This window comes from Anguilla anguilla, chromosome 2, assembly GCF_013347855.1.
Source record: "Anguilla anguilla isolate fAngAng1 chromosome 2, fAngAng1.pri, whole genome shotgun sequence".
NCBI classification, from domain to species: Eukaryota; Metazoa; Chordata; class Actinopteri; order Anguilliformes; family Anguillidae; genus Anguilla; species Anguilla anguilla.
In genome coordinates this window covers 61,847,959-61,873,479 of record NC_049202.1, presented here as the reverse complement: position 1 = coordinate 61,873,479, position 25,521 = coordinate 61,847,959, and the positions used below count along the sequence as shown (strand labels likewise).

Below are 25,521 nucleotides of genomic sequence, written 5' to 3'. Positions count from 1 at the left end.
CAAGACTCTCGGCGCTTGCAGTAGCTCGCAGGATGGGCGACGGGATGCGCTGAGCGGAAGGGCGAGAGGGTACGGCTTTGGAACAGCACCGAAGCGCGCACTTGTACATAAAACGTTTTCAGTTTCTTCACCTTAGTTATGTTAGGAATCTGCCGGAACACGTCTTGAATTTGCACCCGAAGGGATGTTGTCCGCTTTAGCTTAGTTTTCTTGTCTTTTCTTTACCTTTCTTTTTTTTTTTCCCCTCAAAGGACTTAATATCTATTCCTCGAGGATTTTTCTCCGTGCTACCTGGAATGGACAACTTTGCCAGTATGTCTCGTTGGATTATGGTTTGTACCCGCAAGGCTTATGGAATATAGTCTGATTTGTCACAATCTATATGCGTTCTCATACAGCCCCGTGAAAAAGAAACTCTTACTTCTGTGCATCATGTTTCTGTTGTGGGTGTATATGCTATATTCCTGCGTGGGTTACTGTACTACTATGCCAAGTTTAGTAGTGGACACTTATCGGGGAAAAGAGACGGAGTCCGCCGGTAAAAGGACAGCGAGCGGCAGGGCAGAGCTGATGTCCAAGCTTCTGCCCAGACCCCAAAGCTGGGTGGATTTAGAATCCGATTACGATGAACCTTCCGTCAGGACGGCTTCTAGAGACTTGCTAAATAACGAGATTGAAGTGGACAGAGCCGACGACTGGGACGAAATTAGGGGCGAGCAGAGATCCCCTGAGCCAAGTGCCATGTCAAGTTTCTCCAATGGATCGGGCAGCAAGAAGCTGCCCCAGGCGATCATCATCGGGGTGAAGAAGGGAGGTACGCGCGCGCTGCTCGAGTTTCTTCGCGTGCATCCAGACATCAGGGCCGTGGGAGCCGAGCCGCACTTCTTCGACAGGAACTACGACAACGGACTGGATTGGTACAGGTAAATACGATTGAGTGCAATTAAAAACGAGGGTACATGTTTAACTGAAATTAAATATAATGGGAAAAAAACCCAGTAATAATAGGATATACATATTGCAACGAATAAAATGCTGCGAATCGCAGCGATATCAGTGCCTACTGAACTACCAAACTGCTGTCAGATGGAAAAACGAAATATTCATTTCCAGCTGCTCTAACATAAAAGAGGCAGTGTCTTTCGGCGAATAGCCTACATGCATCGCATTGTGTTTCGGGTACAGAATACTTATTTCTCCGTACAGTGACCAAATCACACACGCTTGCTTCACAGATCGTCTCTATACAAAGCATGGGTAACTTAATTTTTAAATATAAAACGGCTAATTGGTTTCCTTCTGAATTGCTGTGCAAAAATATAAAAAATAAATAAATAACTGCATTTAAAAATACATTAGACTAGTCGCAAGCGAAATGTATTTTTCATGAGTTGTATTTGTATGCATATCAAGCACTGAAAATGTGACTAATGTCATTTTGTAAGGAATGGCCAGGAATATATCTTCATATTTTGAAGTATCTGCTGAATTTCATTAAAATGCTTTCTATTCCATTTTTTGTGAGGACGGCCTATGAACGTCCTGCCTTCAGAATATCAAATTTGAGTCTTTATTTCTTATAAATTGAGAGAGCCCTCATAATACTCTGTCTGCCGACGGATATCCAGCGGGACCCTCCAAGTCACTCCTTGGGAAATAAAAGGTCAAGTCTTCTTGCTGTTTGAAATATATTCCGTTAATTAAAAAAAAAAACAAAAAAAAAAACACGTTAATATATATTTATGTGTATGCTCTTATATACGTTACAAGCCTGTATCATGGAGCGTTTATATTGCAGAAATGACAGATAATAGGCCCCTATCACTCCGTATGTAGCTAAGCCATCCGCTTTCGCTTGCTTTCTGAGGCAAATGCATATCAATCGCGTTTGTGTGGAGTTTCAACTTGAAACAGACTCCATGTACGTTTCCGACTTAAAAGTAACCAAATTAAATAAATACAAGACTCTCTTTCACGGCTGACTCGGCGTGTCCCCGGCAGAACGGGGAACCGAGCAACAAGACCGAGCTCGCAGTTTATCAGGAAGGACGCCTCGGGCATTTTCATCTTACTAGGAAACACGACAAATAATTCTCTGCCTAGTCTTAATGCGGTTTATTCTGTGGATGAGTGGAGACTCCATATTTAATGGTCTTTGGGCTGATATTATTTGAAATGCCCCTGCGTTTGAGAGGCACACACGCCACAAATTGGCGTTGAGCAGTGGTCTCTGTTGGACAGAGGAGAACACTGCAGGCAAAAATTTTTAGACATTTCCTTTTCATTTTGTTGCGCGCTTTAGTGTTTTTAATGGTCCATGTTTAATTTTAGAAATACAATTTTAATCTGGTCTGCATACTCGACATTTTGCGCCACCCTTGATTCTTATTTGTTTAATTATAACATGGCATTGTTACATGACAACGTTGCGTTATGGTATTATTTGAACTGTCATATATAATGTGTTTATTTTTTATTTTTTTTGGTTGAAAAATTGAGTTTCATTTTAAAATATCATAGAAGAAAATCGCAAAACTATTGGAATGAAAAGTAAAAAAAAAAAAAGTTATGTAGAGATTGAAAAACTTAGTTTGAAACAAAACTTGCATTAAAAATTGCACTAAAAGTTAACTTTATAATAAATAAATAGCTTTTCAAAGCACTATTCCTGTAACTATTTATGCTGATGACCGAGCGTGCGGTTTAGTGATAATTTGCTAGTAGCCTGATTGCAGTTCATACTTTTCTATATGGAGTGCGTTATTTTGTAAATGAATGAAAGTGTCTACAACTAATCACTTGAATTTCTCAAAAGGATTCTCGCTTGCGCTGACTAAAATACATAGGAAGATAAATAAACTCAGACGTCACTGCAGTCTACAAGACAATGGCATTAGAGCGATTTGGAATACACTTAAGAAAACCTTTCAAGGCATTGTTTAATAAAGTAAGGCTAACTCTCTTTTGTGCTTGTAATTTGCATTTCAATAAGTACAAATACATTTAGAAGTGCAGGCTGAATAATTAAACCAAGCAGCCCTTATATTTACGACGTAGGCCTGCTGTCCTATTAAGAAATAACAGTAATGTGGGAATCGCTTGTTTCAAAAGTGTTTAAAATATTCTGTTAAAAAAAACCCTCTAGAGTATTAACTCAAATAATATATAGGCGACTACTCAATAAATACTTCATACTCATTCGCTGAATTAGTTAAATAAACAAAAGAAATGGTTTTATGGCGCAATTCATTCGCAGCATATGGAGTTGTCCACTTTAAATAAAAAAAATGAAAGTAAAAAGCCCCCGGGGACTGATTTCAGCAAAATTGCCCCCCCCCCCCCCCCATATTATATATCCTAGTATTTGCCCCAGGAAAATATAAATAAATAATGAAGAATACTTTCTGGCCTATTCAATACTGTGAAAAGTCTAGGGCCTATTTTGCCTCCAGATTGAAATTATTATAGATTATTATAATTAGCTTGGGAAAAATCTGCATGTTATAAAAATCTAATCTTGACGTTTGAGTCAAACCATGGGCCGTGGGTAATAGTTCTCATTTAAGCGAGTTCAGACTCCGTGTATTCTAAATAGGCTATCAGCCGAATCTTGCACCAGGGATTAGACTTTTTGTTTTAGGAGGGGGGCTTTCATTGGGGCGAAAAAATAAAAATGCGTTTTACGTGTGAAATACATGAGAATAAAGAGGGGAAAACTAGACATATGTGTAGGCTACAATATCCACTGCCGCATACACACATGCGCAAAAGCACATGGATTACAACTCAGAAGCTTGAGGGCTTTGCTGTGATGTTCTTTTCCCACTTAACCCCGAAGACATCTCCAGAAAAAGAAAAGTTTTCGCTTCCTCGTCCGCCGAGCCAGAGCAGAACTAATAACCCCTCTGACAAGTTGATAAAAAAAACAGCGCGGGATAGCATGGCTCTCTGAATAAACGGATTTCGTCTGCCCGGAGAAAAAGTGCAGTCAATTAGATATGCACGAAGTTTATGGCCCAACAAAGACAGAAAAAATGAAAGGGAGACCAACTCGGCACCCACAGCATTTATCGAATGGACAGAGAGGCGCGTTTTGCGCATGTGTAAACAAAACCAAAAAACCATGGGAGGCTTTAATTCTTTAGTTTTTTTGTTTTTGTTTTTTTTGTTGTTGTTGCAGCCTCTTGCTTTACCTTGTTTATGACTGGTAGGCCTACTGTAGAAATTTAAAAAAGACGAAATCAAGAGCTTTCTTTCCTCCCTACTTCACAATTTTTTTTCCCACAGATGACTTATTTATATCGCCAACTAGCCTACATCCGTTCGTTATTTTAAACGTGATAATGGCATTGGACTCAATGCTTTAGCTATTAGGCGCTGCGGTCGGGAAAACTTGCTAAATTCTGCTGGGAGCGCGCGATTGTGAGCACTAGTTGCGTGTTCTGTTTGAGTCAAGAAGAAGCAAGCCCCCTTTTAAGCCATATTTACTGTGAAAGCAAGAGGCGGCGTTGTCTGCTTGCCGGCTCCACGGTTTAAGTGACAAATAAAATAAACATGCATGTATCTGCCGCAGAGTCGGGGTTCCGCTGCTCGTATCAGGGGACAGGGGCTTTATTTGGCGTGCTTCGGGGCCTGTTTGGGTCTCCCTTTATCCTCCCAAATCCGAAATAAATCGCCTCTCACTTCTTATCTTCAAAACGATAATGGAAACAACGCTAATTGCAACAAAGTGCGGCTTTGCAATGCAGATCTGAGAAGTTAAGTGACCTTGACTCAGTATCAGTGGAAATTTAACTGGAGGACGACCTTCCCATGGGCAAATATGCCCGAATTTCTCCCAAAACCGTCACAAAGCGCTTACAATACTAATAACAGATGGGGACTTACCAGTATCCAGAGATAAGAGTATCTTTTACATGGCAGTCAGTAAGACTAATAACATTGAGCTGAAACGTGGCCTTAATTTTGTCCTAATCGGAGCCAGGCTAAACGGCACGTATTAGCTCATAAAATCAACTCAGTCTTATTACACGAATTTTACTTGGCTGTATTTTAACCTTCACAGTGAAGTAGGGGGCAGGAGATTAAACCACATCACGAACTAAAGCCGCTTCGTTGGCACTGTCTGCATTTGAAACGGGCCTCTGAGGATTCGGAGTTGCCTTCGCCTGTGGATAATGCAAGGCTGCGCAGTACCAACGGCTGGCTGATCTTTGCAGACAGATGGCCGGGAAGTTTACGAAGACGTCATAGGTGATTTTTTCTCAGGGACGGTACGGGTAGAGGTCGACATAATGTTAACGCTGCGCAGCGCAACGCCCTGGCAACCGATAGGTGTAACGTCACAGCGCTGGTTACATGGGCCTAAAATCCGCATCCACCGCGTGACTGCACAATTATGCAGTATCGGTCAGATTACTGATGCTACAGCTGCTCTTCTCGGTGTGAATGTTTCAGTCGCGTTATTCCTGTTTTGAGTACGGAGGAGGCCTGCCCGTCTATCTCAGTTATTTTACTGCTTTAACTCCGGCGTGAACAGAGGCTGAATACTTTCGGACTTCTGTGTTTGTTTTTTGACCAACGGTTGTGTGTGCTGAGTTTAAGTTTAACCAAATGAACCTAATGGTCCAGCGTTATGCTAACACTAGAATGTTATCTTAATGTGCCTGACCTGTACCACCTGTTACAGGGTACTGCTAATTCAAGTTTAGCAAAGTTTATATGAGTTGATGGGACAAAATGCACTCCCATTGGAGTTGATGTAACTTTGAACATTTAAATTTTAAGCTTTTAAGTTTATGTGTTGCTGTGAGTGTGCAAGGTTAAGAGAGGAGTTGCACAACCAAAGACAATATACACACTTGACTGTTGCAACTATTTGTTTTGCTATCTTTTGGTTATCAGATTTTCAAGAATTGACTTTGTTTTTTTACTCAATTAATTCAAATATTTTCCTAAATATAAAACCAAATGAATTACTAAAGGCTGCTATCATATCTGCAGTACATGTGATTTAATTTATTAATGAAAAAAAAACAAAACACTACATGTCATTTTGCGTTTCAGTTTTAGTTTTGACAGTTGTGCGACACTGTCACAGCGTGGTGGTGGTTTCGGCTAAGTCCTCGCCATATAAACCTGTGAATATCATGTATACTATCTTGTGTAGCCACCCTGTACCCCCCACCCCCCTTCCCTGCGCGTTTTCGCAGTGAGAGAAAAGCTCGCGCAGAGAGATCCCTCAGAACCATCGCGAGTGGAAATTCTAAAGGGCGCATCGCCGCGAAGGCAGCTGGCTCGAGCGGCGCTCCCCTTCTGGAAAGTTTTTGTAAGCCTCGCCCCCCCCCCCCCCTTTTTTTTAAAGAAGGGGAGGATAAACAGAGCAGCAGGACCTCTTCAGGAGAGAGGAAACCCTACTTCATTGTTAATGCCCGCGGTTCCCCGGGTAGCTTCAGGCCCGGGGACCCGAGCTCTCCTGCGGTAGAGCTGCCGTGGCAGAGAGGGGGAAATGCGTCGGATGGTGCTCCGACCGGGAAGTTCACCCTGTGACACTCCAAGGCCTAAATGCAAGCGCTGTTTCAGAGCCTGGACTGGCCTGGACTGCCTTGCCTTCAAACTAGATTCGGCATCACAATATGTTCATCCTGTAACTGCTTAAATGTCTCTTTCTCTCTTTCTCTTTCTCTTTCATTTCTATCTCTCTCTCTCTCTCTGTCTCATTGCTGTAAAGTGCAGGTGTTCGCTGTACACCCCGTCTTCCTGTTGGGTGTGTTTTGGGGGGAATCTGCAGTGTTGATCACCCCTAGATTCTCATCCTTTTCTTCATGGAACTCCTGTGGTGCTTGGCTTACACTGTTACACCAGCTAAATGTGAGCGGAAACAAAGAGAGAGAGGAAGAGAGAGAGGGAGAGAGAGAGAGAGAGAGAGAGAGAGGAACTCAGCCGATGGTAACAGACTCGTGATGGAGTTCTGGCGTAACGAGCCGGCCTTCACGTGCGTCAGGAAGACCGGCGGCGTGTCCGACCCTCAGTCCTCCTTCGCCAAGCTCTCGCCTACATCGGCCTTTGGAATTCCAGCAGCCGGGCACGTGGGGGAGAAAGGGAGGGGCAGCATGGCCGCCGGTGACGCGTCCATCGCGGGAGTCTGCCGTAATGCGACGGGTTTTATTCGCGCGCAGACGCCATACGCAGGACGCGACCCCTTTTTTTTTTTAAGCCACGTGCCGGGGCTCTGTGTTTTTTCGGGGGGGTAGCTGAACCCCTTCGCGGGGTTTCCGGGACGATCCGCCCCCGCGAGCGGTTTGACGGACAGGCGCCGGGGTTACTCCCAGCCGAGGGCCTGAAACGTTCTCGTGTCGTTTCAGGAACGTTGTATCACGGTTGCTGCTACAGCAACGGCGGCGGCAGGACCAGGGTTCGGTCATGTTAGCCGGCTTCTTTCTGCTGTCTGTCGGTGCAAAAAATTATAGTCGCGCGTCGCCCCGCATCATGTTTTTGGGGTTTTCCTTTGTCGTCTGTGCTCCCTCTGGTACGTATGTCACCGTAGCAAAAGCCACTAATGTAGGGGAGGGAGAGAAAAAAAAAGTAAGTGGTACATTTGTTTCTCGATGAGGAGAACTTCATTTGCAATTTGCCGTTGCCGACCAAGATGCGTAGCCATTTATTTCAACCCTTCCTGCCGTGCCGGATGCGTTTAAGCTTAAAAAACGTATTGGTTTTGAAGTGCCTTTGATATTTAATTAATGAGCTGTGGCTTTGCTTTCGTGCTGTCTTGCTCTGCAGCCTTCGTGTTTGATTCATGCGGCATGTTTGCCGCTTTCGCAGTCCTCCCAGCCTTGTGTTTATGATGTTAAAAGAAAAAAAAAAAGAGAGCGAGAAAGAAATAGTTTTCAGCACTTTAGGAGGTTGCACCCAGAGTTTAAGCTCTGGCACTCTCAGACGGAGGTTTCCTGAAATTGGACTGAAATTGGGGAACGTGGACGCCTGCCGAAAACACAAATCCAATTTATTCCCGCCCTCCTGAAATAGTTTTTTCCCAACAGGCGTGAGAGTGAGAGCTGGGACAGGCTGTCCTTCCCTGTGTATTTCCCAATGCCGGTCAGATGACTGACGTCTGAGATATTTGCCACCTCATTTGCCTTTTTTTCTAAAACACATATTTAAGGTCCCTGTCCAGCTGTGTGTGCTATCACAGGCAGTAATTCACAACTATTAGCCAAGACCCATGGGCCTGAACCGCTACGCTGTGCCGGTACGCTAAATATAGAAGTAACTTTTTTGCCGTCCTGGTGGACCGAACCCCTTGGACGCTTTCCATTTCTTGGATTTCTTGGCGTTTTCGTTTCGCCGGCGATGATTTGAAAGAAATCGTTCTTTAAGGCGGATAAGTCATGAGATCGTTCCGGTGCGCGGGGTCTTCCGGAATCATCTCAAATGTGTGCTGCAGGAACCGGGGGCTGGTCTGGAGAGCGGAGAGATTGGGAAGACTCCGCCGGCCCCCTCTCAGAGGCACGCCGACAGATAAGAGAGTCCACACGGCCTTTTATTAGTCAGCACTTGTGGAGTTAATGATTGTGTGAGGGTGTGTGTGTGTGTGTGTGTGTGTGTGTGTGTGCGCGCGCGCTGCCTGGCGTCCTTAACAGAGCTCAGTCTAATTACAAGCGGCCGCGGTCCTCCTTTAAAGAGCCCAAATCCAAAAGCACACGTCTGAATGGAGAGAAGCCCGCGGGTAATGTCAGGTAAGCCTCTCGTGTTTGCCTACACCCCCCCCCACCCAGCCCTGCGTGATCAAAGGACCAGCTCTCCATCCCAACGGCTGCCGAACGGGAACTTGTTGACGAGGATGGCGCCATTCCTCAGTTGGGCGTGTGTGTGCGTGTGTGTGTGCGTGTGCGTGTGCGTGTGCGTGTGTGTGTGTGCGTGTGCGTGTGCGTGTGCGTGTGCGTGTGCGCGTGTGCGCGTGCGCGTGCGCGTGCGCGTGCGCGTGCGCGTGCGCGTGTGTGTGTGTGTGTGTGTGCGTGCGTGCGTGCGTGCGTGCGTGCGTGCGTGCGTGCGTGCGTGCGTGTGTGTGTGTGTGTGTGTGTGTGCGTGTGTGTGTGTAGGCGGGCTTGCAGTGATTAAGTGCAAATCAAAGGCTGCTCAGCGGCAGTGGCGGCTAGCTGCCCCTTCAGCACGACACAAAGGCACAAGTGGAGCGTTGTTCCGCGGGGCTTCCGAGAAAGCCTGGTTCCGCCGTCGCACCCGAGACGCTGCGGAAGTCTGTCACTTCAAAGTCCTTATCCCCCCCCCCGGTCCCCACGTCCCTCTCTTTCCCGTCAAACACCCCGTCCCAGCAGAACAGCACCTTCGCCCCAGAGTTCTCCTTTGTGTGAGGGACAGTTCTGGATGGACGCTCTCCTTTTCCCTCCGTCCTGCCCCTAGGAGTGGACCCGTTGCTGCGTAGGTGACCCGTTACTCCTTTTGGCCCCAACTGACCCCCCCCCCCCCCACCCACCCTCTAAACCCTCAGAGCGGGACGGCGACTCTTCTCAGGGCCTCCGGACAGAAAGATGAAATGGGCGGGGCCTGGCGGTGAACAGCAGCGGCGGTTGTGTTCGCGCCGCGGCGGAGCCGGCGTGAAGCTGCGCTGCTTCCTGCTCGCGATGAAGCCTGTTTCTGAAGGGCTGGCCGCGCGCTCGCAGGGAGAGGCAGTTTTTGGGAGGGTAGGGGTGCTCGTCTTCGCGCTCCCCGCTCGAAACTCACGCAGAACGGCCAGTGGGGAAAAGCTCGGTGACTCGGGATTGGGGGTGTTTTCTGATTGGTCAGAGAGGACGGGGGACAGGGTGTTGCATTAGGGGATTTTGTCTGCGGTTTTGTTGCTGCTGGGCGGAGCCTGGATCCTGTTTGTCTGTGGAGTCCCGTCCCATTGGTAAGTCTGTCCTGTGGGACAGTGGCTGAGGGTTGCCTGCTGTTAATGGGATTTATATTGCAGCTTCACTGGAACAGGGGTCTGCTGTTTACAGTGAATTACATTTAGTCTTATAAAGAGCGATTTACACAACATTAGCGTTTTTTATATACTGTATATAATAAGTATATACTGAAGTACCGTGCTCAGGGGTACACCGGCAGTGTCCTACCTGGGAATTGAACGTGCGTGCTTTCGGTCACAAGCCCAGTTCTGTAACCGTTCTGCTACCTGGCTACGGAATGTTCTGCGGTTTCTCTGGTAAGGACTAGCACAGTTACGGGGGAGGCCGCTTGTGCCCCTGCCGATTGGCTCGGTCAGAGATCGTGGAGCTGTGACCGCTTCCTGCTTCTTCCTTATTAACCCCTCAACCCCCCAGCCCCCCCCGCCTCCTGACGCTCCGCAGGAGTTAGCCGTCTGGCCGCCCAACGGTCCGACTCACTGCTGGTCGGCTTTGCCGTCCTGACCCTGCCAATGGCGACGGCGACGACAACAGCAGCGAACATAGAAAAATCTCTCTGTTTTCCGGCCAAAACTTGCTGTGTGTGTGTCCCCAAATTCACAGATCACTCTCTTTTGTGGTCAGTCTTTTCTGCCCACCCCCCCTCGCCCCCCCCCCCCTGCTGCCCCCCCTCCGGCTGATACCAAAGCTCCTTTTATCTCCCAACCTTTATTTAATCCCTCCATGCCTGTCTTCCCCGCTGGCAAACAGAATAGTGTCACATTCTGCTTACCCCCCCCCCCTTCCGTCCAATCATGCGGCAGCGTTTCTGGCCACTGGGCCCTCTTTGGCCCCCGGCTAAGGAGAGGGGGGTCTGTCCTCAACCCCCCCCGCCCCCCCCCCCCTTTTTTCTTAAACTGGCATGGGGGAGGGAGTAAACTAGGGGTTGGAGGAGGGGCGGGGTGCTTTCATCCCAAATTACCGCTGGCTAATTGTAAAAGGGGCGGCCTGGGGAGAGGGGCGTGGCCGAGCCGCGGCGGCGGCCGGGACCTCGCGGGCGGCCGTTCAGCTCTGCCCACAACAGTTGGGCAAACATGGCCGCCGCGGAACAGGAACCTCCCGCTGCCCCCGCGGACAAAGGAGCCCGACAGGGACTGTGTGACAAACACTCACGTCTCCACAGAGAAAGGGCTCTAACACACAGGCACACACACACGGATACGCACACACACACACACACACACAGGCACACACACACGCACACACACACACATACACATACACACACACACACACACACACACACACACACACATACACACACACACACGCGCACACACACACACACACACACACACACACACACACACACACACACACACACACACAGGCACACATGCACACACACACACACACACACACACACACAGGCACACACACACGGATACACACACACACACACACACACACACACACACACAGGCACACGCACACACGGATACACACACACACACACACACACACACACACAGGCACACATGCACACACACACACAGGCACATGCACACACGGATACGCACACACACACACACACACTCACACACACACACACACACACACACACACACACACACACACACACGGATATGCACACACACACACAGACACACACACATACACATACACACACGCAAACACACACGCATACAGACACACACGCAAACACATACACAGACACACGCATACACAGTCTCTGACCAATTGTCCGCCCTCATTCATAAAGCCCACTAAAGAGACCCCTGTGCCTGCTGAGCTGTGGAGAAACATTTTCTTTTCTTTCATTTTCCTCCCTCCTTCCAACTGACAAATCATTTATTTATTCCCCCTTATGGCTGAAGTCAAGTCTAGACAAGCGAAGGGCACAAATAAAAGAAGGAGAAGAATGAGAAGAATAAGAGCGTATGCTTTTGAGAGCGTGATTGTGCTTCTCTTCCCTTCCACTGCCCTGTACACACACACACACACCCTCCCCTTGTGTTTGCAGTCAATTGGACCTCTTTTTTTTAACAAGGTGATAATTTGGATGTTGGAACACATGTCAGAACAGAGCTTGCCCTCCTCCCACCCTGGTTAATGGTCATTCATTGCTGCTAAATAAACACTCTTTGGCACATTAAATAGACCCAGGGGCTGTGGGGGGGGAAAGATGCTTTGCTTTATGCGTTGGTAACCACAACCACCCCCCCTCCACCCCCCCACCCCCCTTATTACACAATGCTCCATCAGCAATGTGTTTTAAAAGTTATTATTTCTGAGGATTACCTAAAAGAAAATCACACAACTGGGAGATGAGAGGAGAGGAGAGCAGGGGGTTAGGAGAGGAAGAGAGGAGAAACGGAGAGGAGAATAAGCAGGGAAGGAGAGGCATCGGCTGAGAAGTAAACCATAATGCCCTCCCACTGCAATATCGGGTAAATTAAAAAAAGAAGAAGAAAGAAGTAACTTACGCAGCGTTTAAAGAGTGACTACCCTTTCCCCTTGGGGAGTAGAAACGGGTTTTTTGGAGTGGACCCCCTCCCCTCCCGGGGTTGTGCATTAACCCCCGACAATAAAGGGATGACAATTAAGAGGGAAGCGCGTTGTCTCTGCGCACTTCGTATGCAAATACGGCGAGCGAGGTGCCGTGGGTGAGCACAGCGTGAGCTGGCCGCTGAGCTCCACGGCAACCCGACCGGGGGCGCAGTCAGACCTACAGGCCCTGACGATTTAAACAAGCAAGAGCAGTGCGCGTTAGCCCTGGTGTTTCCCCAGCACATTCATTTAGTCGTTGATGTTGTTGTTGTTGTTGTTGTTGCCAGTGCCATGTTGTTTCTGATAATTTCACTTTGAGCTAAGGTAAAAAGGCGATGATGCATTTTGAGATCAGAGATGGACTGCAGTCGATTTCTTCAAAAAGCAATAGGCTATTTCTTCGTAGGGAAAAAGAATTTCCCTTCAAGGAATTTTTCCTGCTATACCGCCAGACTTTTTCCTGACAGAATGTGTCACAGACAAATGGGCAGAGGGGGGGAGAGAGCGGCGGAGAAACGGAAACTTCTCCGCTAAGCGCTGTTCATTTCTGCGATGAAAAGTCACGTTTATTAGAAACGCACGTAGGAGTGTTTCAGCTGACAGGGCGTTTCGCGAATGTCTTTTTCAAATCCGGTCCCCCCCCCCCCCCCCTGCCCCACCGAATAGCTTGTCTTCCTGGCAGCGGCCCGAACGGAGATCCTATTTCGTTTAAAACCGGGAGGCCCCGAGGAGCGGCGGAGACGGGGGGAGAGGAGGCTGTCATCGCGCTCCGGGGGCACTTAGACTTCGACGAAATAGCGAAGCCCTGAAACCGTACCCCACCTCCGACGCGGAGGTCCTGCGATCGCTCGGAAAGGCACAAAGGGTTAACGCCCGTTTCTCCTGTGTTCCAGGGTAATTATCTTGTCTTCGTACTTGGTTGCAGTATCATGCCGAATATCTAGGCTATCGTCCAAAAGGGCTTTTGGATTGCCTGAGGAGCTGGCAGGAAATCGGGTGTCGCTCTTTTACTCTAAAGTGAACAGTTTAATTGTCACTACTGTTACTATCACTACGTTCTTTTTTTTGTAATTATAGTTTGCGAAAGGGAGACGGCTTGTCGGTAGGGATTTGTAAATCACGGGTCCGAACCGCGGCGGCGCACCGAGCAGCAGGCAGCAGAAGTGTTTTCTGGGGATCTCGTGACGTGTGTGTGTGTGTGTGTGTGCGCGTGTGTGTGCGTGTGTAAGTAGCGTGTCTTCCCCCTCGTTTCTGGTCTGTGCGCGAAGCTTGCGGTTTCCGTCACAGAGGTGGATATTCTACAGCTTCCAGTCCTCCTCGTGGAATCAGCCATGTCCAGAGACCCCTCTGGCCTTCGCTGAATTTCCATGGCGACAGCGGATGCACTTGGCCTATCGGCGCGCGGCAGAAGTGGCGCTATGGCGACGGTGGAATGTGTCTGAGGGGCTTAGTGCTCAGGTATGCCTGTCTCTGATAAGGCGGGTCACCAGCGATCCTGGCCACTCCTGTCACCGGGAACCAGGCCCCACCGCGTAATCAGCGGGGGATTACCAGTGCAAACGCCGCCGTGCAGGCCCTGTGGTACCGTGAGACCCCTGCTCCATGAGCCCATAAGCACCTGAACATCCCTTCAGACTTATATAGAGCAAGAGAGAAAGAAAGGGAGAGGAACAGAGAGAAAGGAAGACAGGAGATGTCCTTGTGACCACAGGAAATAAAGAGACAAGAAGAGAAGGATAATTTAGCTGAAGATGGATGGATGAGAAAGAGGAAAATGGGAATTTTTAAGAAATTGAAATGGGTTCCTGCGCTCAGTCATTACTCTGGTTTATGAGGCCTGGGCACTTAGTGTTTACAGGTGATGTTGACAACTTTTGTGTGTCAGTGGGACCCGCACACCCGGTATATGTGAGTGTGTGTGTGTGTATGTGTGTGACAGTGTGTGTGTGTGTGTGTGTGCGTGTGTGAGAGTGTGTGTATGTGTGTGTGTGCGTGTGTGAGAGTGTGTGGTGGGTGAGTGTGTGTGGTGGGTGAGTGTGTGTGTGAGTGTGTGTGGTGGGTGAGTGTGTGTGTGCATGCGCGAGCGGTTTTTCCGTAGGTGTTGAACAGAAACAAATAAACCTCCAGACAATGCTTCTTGCAAATCACTACTTGAATTGACCAAAATGGATGCATTTATACTATGCTTCGGCGACGCTGCGTACACAAAGGAACCGCTGTGGCTTTTCAGAAGGCCTCGCATAAGTGCTGCAGGGGTGAGGAACAGGAAGCAGGATGCAGGGGCAGTGAGAGTTAGTCAGAGTCTGATGCTTGTCTGGGACACAGTTGCTCATGTGGTACGGGACACGCCCGCGCCAGCTTTTTGTTTGCCCCTCAGTGCCCAGTGTTCTCACCCAGCAGTGCCGGGATGGGCCCGTTTCCAGCTTTAAAACTGCTGCACCGCTTGAGCTGCTGCTGCACTGAGCCCTAGAAAGCGAAAGAGAAAAATGCACTCAGTTAATGTATAAAGTCGACATTTTCTCTCTCTCTCTTTCACTCTCTCACTGTCTCTCTTTCTCTTTCTTTCTCTCTCTCTTTCCCTTTCTCTTTCTTTCTCTCTCTCTTTCCCTCTCTCTTTCTTTCTCTCTCTCCAATGGGTCGTTTAGGTTAACTATTTGTTTATTTTTGTGGGTAATCTGTTTTCCCATAATGCACCGGCTCTTCGCCGTGGTGGCGGTAAAGGACTCGGTGGTGAGGTGTAGCCAGTGGAGAGGCTGAATGAGGCTGCCGTTCGGGACACTGGGAACGGGGGTCGATTTCCGTGACTTTCCATGTAACTGTGAAGTGGTGACACACTGTGGCCCGTTCAGAAACTCCCACACATCTGCTGTAGTCCAGTCATAATGTGAGCCACATTCAGCCATTTTCCTCTTGGATCCCTTCATCCAGATGCATCACGTCCTGTTTTTTAATTTCATTACAAGCATATTCTTTACATACTGTTTTGGAAAACATTTCAGGTGTGGGTCCTTGCTTATGACCTAACATTATATGAGTTGCACCCAGATCTTAGTTTCAGTGTCCTAACCACCGCCCACTGCCCCCCCCCCCCCCCCCTTCCCTATCAGACAGGCTCCCAGATCACCTGCTCAGCGTGCTGGTAGAATGGTGCAGAGGATTGTGGGATTGTGTGTGTGACAGGGAGAGATGGCTTTGATGAGTTCCAGGACAGTGCAGAGTGGGCCTGGATACACTGGAGGAGAGGGGGGGAGATACAGAGAGGAGACTGGTGAAACAAAGCAGAGTGTGCCTGCGTTTCTTTCACACACACATTAAAACTCACACACTCTTTCTTTCTCTCCCTCGTACATTTTTATACACACACACACACACACACACTCACTCACACACACACACACTCAATCGCACACTCACACACACACACACACAGGCACAACCTCACACACGCACAACCTCACTCACACTCACTCACACACACACTCACACTCACACACACACACGCACACGCACTTGGCCTGAGTGAGCAGCCGTGCTCTCTCTCTCTCAGGAAGGTTAAGAGCCCTGCTCTGGGCCTCGTCACGCGGCAGATGAAGCGTCAGGGATCCCTAAGTGGCTGCATTCCACCACCTACCACCTGCTCCGCTCGGGCTGTTCAAAGGGGCCGGCTCCGCCCCTCCCGAAAGGCATCCACCTGTCCCTCTGTCCCGTGACCCGTGGGGTGACCCCCGCTCCGCCTACAGCTGTTTGCTGGTTAAACACAATGTCAGGGGCGCAGCTCTTGGGGGATTGGGTGTCTAACGTCTGCCTTTGGTGTCTCAGAAAGAAAGGGTTTTAAAGCAAGGGTTCGACGGGCCTGAATGCAGCTGCTGTCACGATCAGAATCTGCTGGCCTTCTGATGAATTCCAGAACCATAATCTGTTTGTCTTATTGTTATTTCTGGATCCGGAATCTGCTGATCTCCTGATGAATTCCAGAACCAGGCTAGCCTTCTCCTACTGTTAAATCCAGAACCTGACTTTCCTTGGCCATAGTGTTAATTCCAGGACCAGGCTCCTCTGTTCATTTCCGAGCTCAGTAAAAGACCGTCCTTTTCCATTTGCACACTTTAATCATGCTGGTGTGCTATTGTAATAGGAACAATTCCCTCTGACAGAGGTTTGCTTATAATTCCACTTTAAAAAAAAAAAAAAAAAGAAGAAGAATCCAGATATCCTCGGCTATTGAAAATTGAGAATGGAAAAATGTAAAAACAAAAGATGAAAGCAAGGCAAAAAAAAAAAAAAATCACAACCGTGATAAAGCTAACACAATAAACACTGTTGCTAAGTAACCGAAGGGAAGGTAACGATTTAATGTGCCGTCGATGTATAATTGAGCGCACAACGTGGCGGAATGCGCTCACTCATTTGAAAGAGTTCGGAATGAGCGCTGCACAATTAAGCGATAAAGAGCACTCAGAACACTCCCTTCAGTTTTTCAATCACCGAGTTAATTACTTGTCAGCTCTTCCGAGCGGAGGGGGCGGGGGAGGGGGGTGGGTGGGGGGGACGGGACGATGCAGGTCCCCACTTAACAAGGGGCCGTGTTTTTCCGAGTGGGGAACAGGCAGGCGGAGAGATGCGTATCGTCTGTTTGGAGAAGAATGACGTGCCTGTTTTAACAAGCAGCTCTGCTCTGTAGCCGTACGGCCCTCCTGTCCCGAGCAAAGAGAGAGAGAGAAGGAGAGACACTTTGAGTGGGGGGGGGGGGGGGGTTTGAGAAGAAAGGCACTCTTTCAACAATCCCTCGCTTCTCTGAAACGCTTACTTGGATCTTCTCGGGATCGTGACCCGTCCCTTGGTTGGGGGTTGGGGGTGGGGGTAGGGGGATGGGGGTAAGGGGGCGGTGGGGTTCCATTGATCAGCGATCAGATTATAGGCCGATGTCCTTGGAGGGCTGTGGGAGCAGACGGCGATGGAAGTTGCCGGTTTGGACGGTCTCGAGGCTTCCCCGGTCCCTGGCCGCTTCGGTGCGCTTGTACGCGCCGTCACTGCCCCGCTCGACGTGCCCTCGTAACTCGAATACAGCTTTGCTTTGACGCTCCTCCAGGGAGCCAGCCGCCACAAGCTCCCCTGCCACTGTCCCAAGGGCTCCGCATTTAGTCTGGGCTGCCAGTCTAGCCGGTCTCACCCCAGCCAGATAACCCAAGGCCCGCAGTGAACCTATGCAGGTGTCTGCAGGTGAACCCCCTTGTCTACAGTACAATGTTTTTGTAAAAAGGAAAGGGGGGGGGGGAGGGTGTTGTCCTTTTGAAAGTCTGCAAACTGTAAAAATAGATGAGTATCGGGTGCTTTTGATGTTCTGTGGCATTATTGTGGGAAAAAGCTGTGGAACAGAACTGCGGTTGACCTTGAACACGCGCCCGGTGGGCTCCTCTTTCTGAACGAACGCGGTGTCCAAATGAACGTCGTTTCGACGGGATTCCTCTCATTTGGCGAAACCACTTCCCATCAGCGATTCGTCTGCAGGGCCCGAGCGAGACAAACAATGGACAGATGTAAACAGCCGAGAGGATCAGAGCTCCTTAAAATCCAGTCCCACGAGTCGCCTCATTGGCTCTTTGAAGTGGTCCTGTAAGAGGTAGTCTGCTTTGTGTCTTATCTCTGTGTTTTGGCATCTCTTTCAACTCGGGGGGGGAACCCTTTATTATTAGGCTGTCTGAGAGAACAGAGAGCAAGAAGAGAGCGTGAATGAGAGACAAGCAGAAAAGGAGAGACGGAAAGAGGGAGAGACTCCCATATGATCCCTCCCCCCCTCCCCCCCCCCCCCCCCCCCGCCCCGCTTTGCTCATGTTTGCAAAGAAAATGAGAACAGTAATCATGTTTGGTTGGAGCTGAGACCCGTCTTTCAACATTCTGTCAACATTCTGAGCTGGAAGGCGATCGTCCCCTGAGGGGCTGGGGGGGGGGGGGGGGGGGGGGGGGGTTTGGGCTCTTAGGCGATCGGCACGCGAGAGTCGACCTGACGCGACACGCTGGACGAAACCCGCGAAGACGAGACCGGCGTGCGACGTCTCCTCAGATGTTCGGTCTGGGTTGTCGTTGGAAACGCAGGGCTGGGTTCATCGACGGCCGGTCGCCGGAGGTCTTCCTGCGGGGCCTGGTTCAGAACGAAGCCCTTTGAAGATACGGGTGCTGAAATCCAGGGGATATGCGAAAATGGCGTTATCGAAAAAAGCTGCGGGTGGGCTCTCGGTAGTCCCCCTTTGAGGGTTTTCCAAAATATATCCATTTTGGGACCACTGGGAAAAGCACATGGAGGGGGGGGGGGGGGGGGGGGGGGACATGCTGGTACCTCCAAAATCTTCCAGCAAGACATATTTACTCTGTTCTGATGCCCATTACAAAACGTGAGAACAGATGGAGTGAGACAGTAGGATCTTTTTTCAGCAGTGTGTGAGTCTTTCCCCTATTGGTCGGCAGGAAATACGACCTAAAACATCAAAGGGTGAAGCGGAATGACACTTTTCACAGTGCGTTTACTGATTATGAGCAGTGTTTGGAAAACTAGTGCATTGTTTTCCTGAGAATATATGCAACTATATCTATGTGCAGGATATGCACACACACAAGCTCACAAGCTCACACGCACACACACACACACACAGACACACACACACACACACACACATACTTTCACATGCACGCACACACACTCACACTTTCACACACACACACACACACACACACATACTTTCACGTGCACGCACACACACATACTTTCACATGCACGCACACACACTCACACTTTCACACGCACAGACACACACAAATACACACACACACACACACACACACACTTTCACACCCACACACACACACACACACACACACACACACACACACACTTTCACATGCACGCACACACACACACTTTCACACACACACACACACACACACAGCTTCCTGCTCTGAGGTTGCTGTGATGTTCTCCTCTCAGCGCTCAGCAGGCAGCTCATCCCTTGGCCCGGCCCGCTCCAGGCCTGCAGTTTTCTTCTTCTCCTCCCCCCTTAGTTTTTTAGAAAAGAAGACGAAAATGGGGTCCTGGTGTCAGAGGAAGGGCTGTTTGCTGACGGAATCTTTTTGTGAGACACCTCATAAATCATACGGTCATAATGGGCATTGTTCTTCTGAGAGCTCTCTCTCTCTCTCTCTCTCTCTCTCTCTCCTTCTTTACAAAGCTCTTGCGATATCACTAGCTCTCGCTCTTTCTCCCTTACATTCATTCTTTGGCCCCTTATAATTCTAGTGCTCTTCAGCGACGGGGCACAAAGGTGAAGTCATTTAACGGTCGCTCGCCTGAGAGCTCGTTGCCGTCGAGGGTCCGATTCCCGTTGTCCGTTCCGTCACATTCTGTCAGCCACCCCAACATACCCCCCAACACCCCCCCCCCGCCCCCAACACCGCCCGCCTCGCCTCCTAACAACAGAACAAGAGATGTCTTCCGAGTTTAATCTCGCCACTGCATTCATTGCGCGCCCTGATGAAGGTTAGCCGTCCAGCCCTAGTTTTTCGGCTGCAGGCCGTGGTCTGAAAGGGGCTCGCGGAAGCTTCCGGGCCTTTCCTGCGCGGGTTCGAAAGCGCTGCCGTGTGTAAAAGCAGGACAAGCGCTGGATGGCTGGGTTCGGAGTCGTGGCAGCTACACCCTCTCTTTGCTGCTGTTGACTTCGTGCGCCTGTGGATGAATAATTAATGCTGCCTTGTCTTCCTTCAGAGGTTTGTTTTGTTCCAGGGCTGTACTCGCAAAATTAGACTCAGCGTTTATTTATTTATTTATTTATTTATTTATTTTTTCTCCAGGCATGTATAAAGCGCAATAAACATAGGTTTATTTTTGTGTTTATCTGTGTAGATAGGTTAGTGCAGTACGTGTGTGTGTGTGCACGCCTGTTTGCACGTGCATTTGTGCACACATGCATCTCGACATGTTTATCTGTGTACACGGGTGTGTGTAGTACATGTCATATTTGTGTGTGTGTGTGGCTATGCATCTGTATGCATTTGCTTGTGTGCGCTGGTGTGTCTGTGTATCTGCCTGCATTTGCTTGTGTGCACTGGTGTGCTTGTGCATCTGCCTGCATGCTTGTGTGCGCTGGTGTGTTTGTGCATCTGTGTGCATGCTTGTGTGCGCTGGTGTGTTTGTGTATCTGTGTTCATGCTTGCTGTTTTCTAACACGCTGGCGTGTTTGTGCAGCTTGTGCATGCTTGCGTGCGCGTATTGTTTTAGCATACTGTAATAGCAGTTAAGCCTGAGGAGGGACCTGTCATGTACTTGCAGAAGAGAGTGCGCACACGGCTGTTTTCATTGGGCCAGGCGATTAATGAGGTTTTAACTCACAGACCCTCCCACCAGTCATGGGATCCGTCCTGGAGACCAGCCCCTCCAGCGAAGCGACAGAAAACGGCGAAAGATATTATCATAATTACATCACTGACACTGTCTTGAAAGAAGCAGAAAAACTGCATGTAGCTGCCAAGGAAATTTCATTAAACATATCATCAGACACCTGAAAATGCTTTGGGCGTGTCTCTCTTTTATAGGTTTAAAAAAAAAAACCTGTGTGTGTGTGTGTGTGTGTAGCTGAACTCTCACAGGAACAGCACAGGGACTCCTTTACAAACAGGGCAGTAATCCTACTACACGGCCTCATGTTCTGATGACAAAGCCCCCCCCCCCCCCACGTCTGTGTACACACCCTGATCTCTCTCTCTCTCTCTCTCTCTCTGCTTGTCCTGACAAAGCGGGCGGCACGCGCTCACACGCGGACGTGTTGACAGATTAGCAGGCCTCAGGCCCGGGGCCCGGGGCCCGGGGCCCGGTGCTGACTGCGTGGGCCCATAACGCTCCTGTCACCTGTCCAGTGCAGACAGACACCCTTCTGCTCAGTTCTCACAAGTGCCCTGCATGTATGCTGCATGTATGTCGCATGCCCGGTCCCCCCTCCCATAATGCATCTGTGGGCCTGAATCTGGAGGGACTCTGCTGCTGGCCTCTTTAGCAGACTGCCCGGCTCGCTGAGTCAGCTCCATTCCCTTAAAAGGAAGAGTAGCCTTCAGCAGTGGCTTTAAGTGGTTAATGGATAAAGTAGGCCAAGATGGATTTAGGCTAAGCCAGCCACTCTCCAGCATTAGGGGTGGAGTGGTGCGTGTGCGTGTGTGTGTGTCTGTGTGTGTGTGTGGGCGTGTGTGTCCTTGCCATAGCTGAAGACTGTTTATATCACTGCCTGGCCCTTTCATTTGCAACACATGGGATAGTGATGAATATTGTGAGAACTGAGTATGCACATATTTCCCTGCGTATGTGTGTGTGTGTGTGTGTGTGTGTGTGTGTGCATGTGTGTGTGTGTGTTTTACTCTCTGCTAATGGCTTCTGTGCACAGTAATGATGATTTGTACGCATCATTGATTGCGGTCGGTCGTTGCTCATGTGTTTTATACAGTTATCCCAGCATTCCCTGAGTTTCCCAGCAGTCCCTTCACCTGCTCCTCTCTCTCTCCCTCCGCCTCTCAGGGACCTGATGCCCAAAACCCTGGAGGGTCAGATCACCATGGAGAAGACCCCCAGCTACTTTGTGACCAAGGAGGCGCCGGCCCGCATCTACGCCATGTCCCGGGACACCAAGCTCATCGTGGTGGTGCGGGACCCCGTCACCAGGGCCGTCTCCGACTACACCCAGACGCTGTCCAAAAAGCCCGACATCCCCACCTTCGAGAGCCTGACCTTCAAAAACAGGACTACGGGTCTGATCGACACGTCCTGGAGCGCCGTCCAGATCGGCATCTACGCCAAGCACCTGGACAACTGGCTGCAGTTCTTCCCCATGCGGCAGATCCTGTTCGTGAGCGGCGAGCGGCTCATCAGCGACCCGGCGGGGGAGCTGGGCCGCGTGCAGGACTTCCTGGGGCTCAAGAGGATCATCACCGACAAACACTTCTACTTCAACCAGACCAAGGGCTTCCCCTGCCTGAAGAAGGCCGAGGGCAGCAGCAAGCCCCACTGCCTGGGCAAAACCAAAGGCCGCACGCACCCCAACATCCACCCAGAGGTGCTGCAGAGACTCAGGGACTTCTACAGGCCCTTCAACATGAAGTTCTACCAGATGACGGGACACAACTTTGGTTGGGATTGAAACGAAAGAAAAAAATAATAGTAATAATAAGAGGACACATTGTTTGTTTGAGTTTTTTCTGTAATTCTGGCAAAATACATGGAGATATTTGCTATATATATGTAAAATGTACAGAAATCTATTTTATAATAATTTATTTTTAATTTCTAAGCAATTAATTCACTAAGCTGCCTAACCATATTTTGTACATAACAGCCGGCCCGCATAGTTTTGTTTTCTCTTCTTTGTTTGGCTTTCTTTCTTCTTTTTTTTTGACATTCCGCTCTTTTGTTTAATTCTCCTCCCTGGCGATCCTGTCGACTCGTTTGAGTTAATGGTGCTTCCAAATGCGGGGACTCTGTGGAGTCTCAGGGTGAGGAAATCCCCGGTGGGGGGGGGGCATGTTTTTAATGAGGAGGGAAAGAAAAGCACTGTGTTACGGGTATGGAGCGTTCACAGCCTAGTGAAAATGAAACATAAAATACAAACAAACAACAACAAAAAAACCAACTCAGCATGCATTCTTTACATTTCTTTTTAATGCCTCACAATTTCTCTTAAACCCTTGGCAATCATTCGCCATGACTTGTTTTCTTTTTTTTTTTTGGTTCACCTTGGTATTTAAAACCCTTGGTATTTAAACCCTGTTCAGAGCTTTGTTCCGGAGGTTGGCGGCCGCATCGTCATGGTGACGGGGCTGCGTTTGACTGCAGGTGCCCCATCGCTCAGAATTCACTTTTCCCTGACCCCACACGGCACCGGGACCACTTAGCCAGGCCGTTACGAGTCCCAGCTGATCCCCCCCCCCCAAACCCCTCCCCCCTTCCCCTCTTAATAACGGCTAGATCAATAGACTAATCGCTACTCATTGTGTCACTTCAGCTTAAAGAATAACTCCACTTGCCCCCATGTACCGCGTCTATGGTCCTTTTTAATGAATGGGCGATATATCAGTGGCCAAATCACATCTATGGTGGCAGTTGGGGCTTCATGTTGACATAATGCTAATCGTATAATGTAACCTCACGGATCGATGCCCCCGGCCTGGCCCCCCGATCCTCTGGCCCATTAGAAAAGGGCATAGCTCAGGGCCAGCCCCCCAGTCACCCAGGGGTGAAAGGTCAAGTAAAGTCTTTCAGTGAATGTCCATGGACTCCTCCATCCCTCTCCATATCCTGAAATTCAGATTTTAAAAGACGTATTTGTGTTTTTGTTTTGGTTGAAAGCACCTCTAAGCCTTGACCGTGTGGTCTGATGGGATGTTTGATCTACATGGAGTTCTCATTGCTCAGAGCCACGCCTATCGTGGGGCGAGCGAAGGCTCTGATTGGCTGAAGCTATTCGGCCGTGTGACTGGCGGGCCCCTCGTTACCTGTGAATGAAAGACAAACGTTTCTGGAGTGCGTGTGCGAGAGTAACAGATAAGCGTGTGGACCGTGTGAGCGGGACACTTCTGCTACCTTCTCTTTGCTCAAAACCCCCAAACCCAAATCTCTCCACCATCCCATCATACCCCGTCTCCTGTCGCCGTGGTTTTATTTGATTTCGCAAACTGTGCTTGCTGCCAAATTTGAAATCTGTCAGTCTAAAGGAACCCAAAAGCTCTTGAGGAATACCAAGCTTGTGTAACTGGCCTCATTTTGTTTGATTCAGCCTCTTTTTCCCCGTACGGCTGTGTTTGTTTGTTGTTGTTTCGTCGTTCTACTTGAATCCTGTATATGCAAGAGGGAGAAGCGCCTGCTTGTACTCGTTCAGAGATGGAGTCTCTTCCGTAGCATCCAGCCTTTGGTGCGAGAGAAAAGAGTGAAAGAGAAAGGGGAGAGAGAGAGAGAGAGAGAGAGAGAGTGCCGTGGGGAAACAGAAATAGAGAGAGACTGTTAGTAATGTAATGTAGCGTGTGTGTGTGTGTGTGTGTGTGTGTGTGTGTGTGTGTACGTGAGAGAGAGTGTGTGTCTGAGTGAGACAGAGAGAGAAAGAAAGTGTGACGGACAGGGATGGAGACTGAGAGACAGAAAGAAAAAGAGAGGGAAATGGAGAGACTGAGTGAGAGGTGGGGGCCATTCAAAGCTGTAGTGTCCAAAATGTCCGCAGATCCAGGATGTGAGGTCACAGCCCCGGTCGCTGAGAGAGAGGGAAACAGCCCCGCACGTTCATGAATGTATGTGCTGTCGTCTCCCCCAACATTGAAACCTTTTTACAAACGCAAAGGCGAGTCACTCACTAAAGCACTGTCTGAGAGAGAGAGAGAGAGAAAGAGAGAGAGACATTTAACTAAGGGTCTAAAATATGGTACTGTTTTTTATTTTTATTTTTTATTTTATTTTTGTGCCTCTTTGCCGGTTCGGTACTACGCAAACCCCCAAAATTCCTTTCATTTGTCGAGAAAATGAATCCTGTGTGCCAGTGGGAAGTTGTGAAGACGGGATTACTAGTGTGAGCGATTCAGAGATGGCGGACACAGGACTGTCTCTTTCTTGAGATGGCTTCCCATATGCAAACCAAGTGCTGTCGGGCACTTAAAGCAAGAAAAGATGGCTTCCTCGCAGAGTTACCATTGGAGAAACGCAGAAGGAACCTGGGTCTTTCTTTAAAGCCACCGAGAGGTTCTTCTTGTGGTTAGACAGTTCATGTCGTTGCATTCATTTATGGTTGAGTTTTATTCAACCCCTCAGAAATATACAAATGTTAGTGATGTTTGTCTTACCCATATAATATGGTATTTAGGATAGCCAATCTGTATGTATAAAAAATGAAAAAAAGACATGTAAATCAAGTATTTTGTGGTAAGTACATCAAAAAAAATTAATTTTACACATTGAAAAGTGAACGCAACAGATGTTTCTAGATAATTAAATACTGAACATTCATACTATTTCTTTGTATGAAGAAATAAATAAAATATATATTTTACCAAA

The 25,521-nt window shown here is 48.9% G+C and overlaps 1 protein-coding gene across 1 annotated transcript; it reads left to right on the top strand.

The window, feature by feature from the left end:
- Positions 1-25,521, top strand: hs3st3b1b (heparan sulfate (glucosamine) 3-O-sulfotransferase 3B1b). Its single transcript, XM_035405977.1, has 2 exons — positions 1-923; positions 22,009-25,521. The coding sequence occupies exons 1-2, from the start codon at positions 352-354 to the stop codon at positions 22,625-22,627; spliced, it is 1,191 nt and encodes a 396-aa protein (XP_035261868.1). The 5' UTR covers positions 1-351; the 3' UTR covers positions 22,628-25,521.

Bases quoted from the DNA above. Each gene is read 5' to 3' on its own strand.
- hs3st3b1b (XM_035405977.1), top strand. From the start codon at position 352: ATGGAATATAGTCTGATTTGTCACAATCTATATGCGTTCTCATACAGC. The intron at 924-22,008 runs GTAAATACGATT...TCCGCCTCTCAG, and splicing joins AACGGACTGGATTGGTACAG to GGACCTGATGCCCAAAACCC.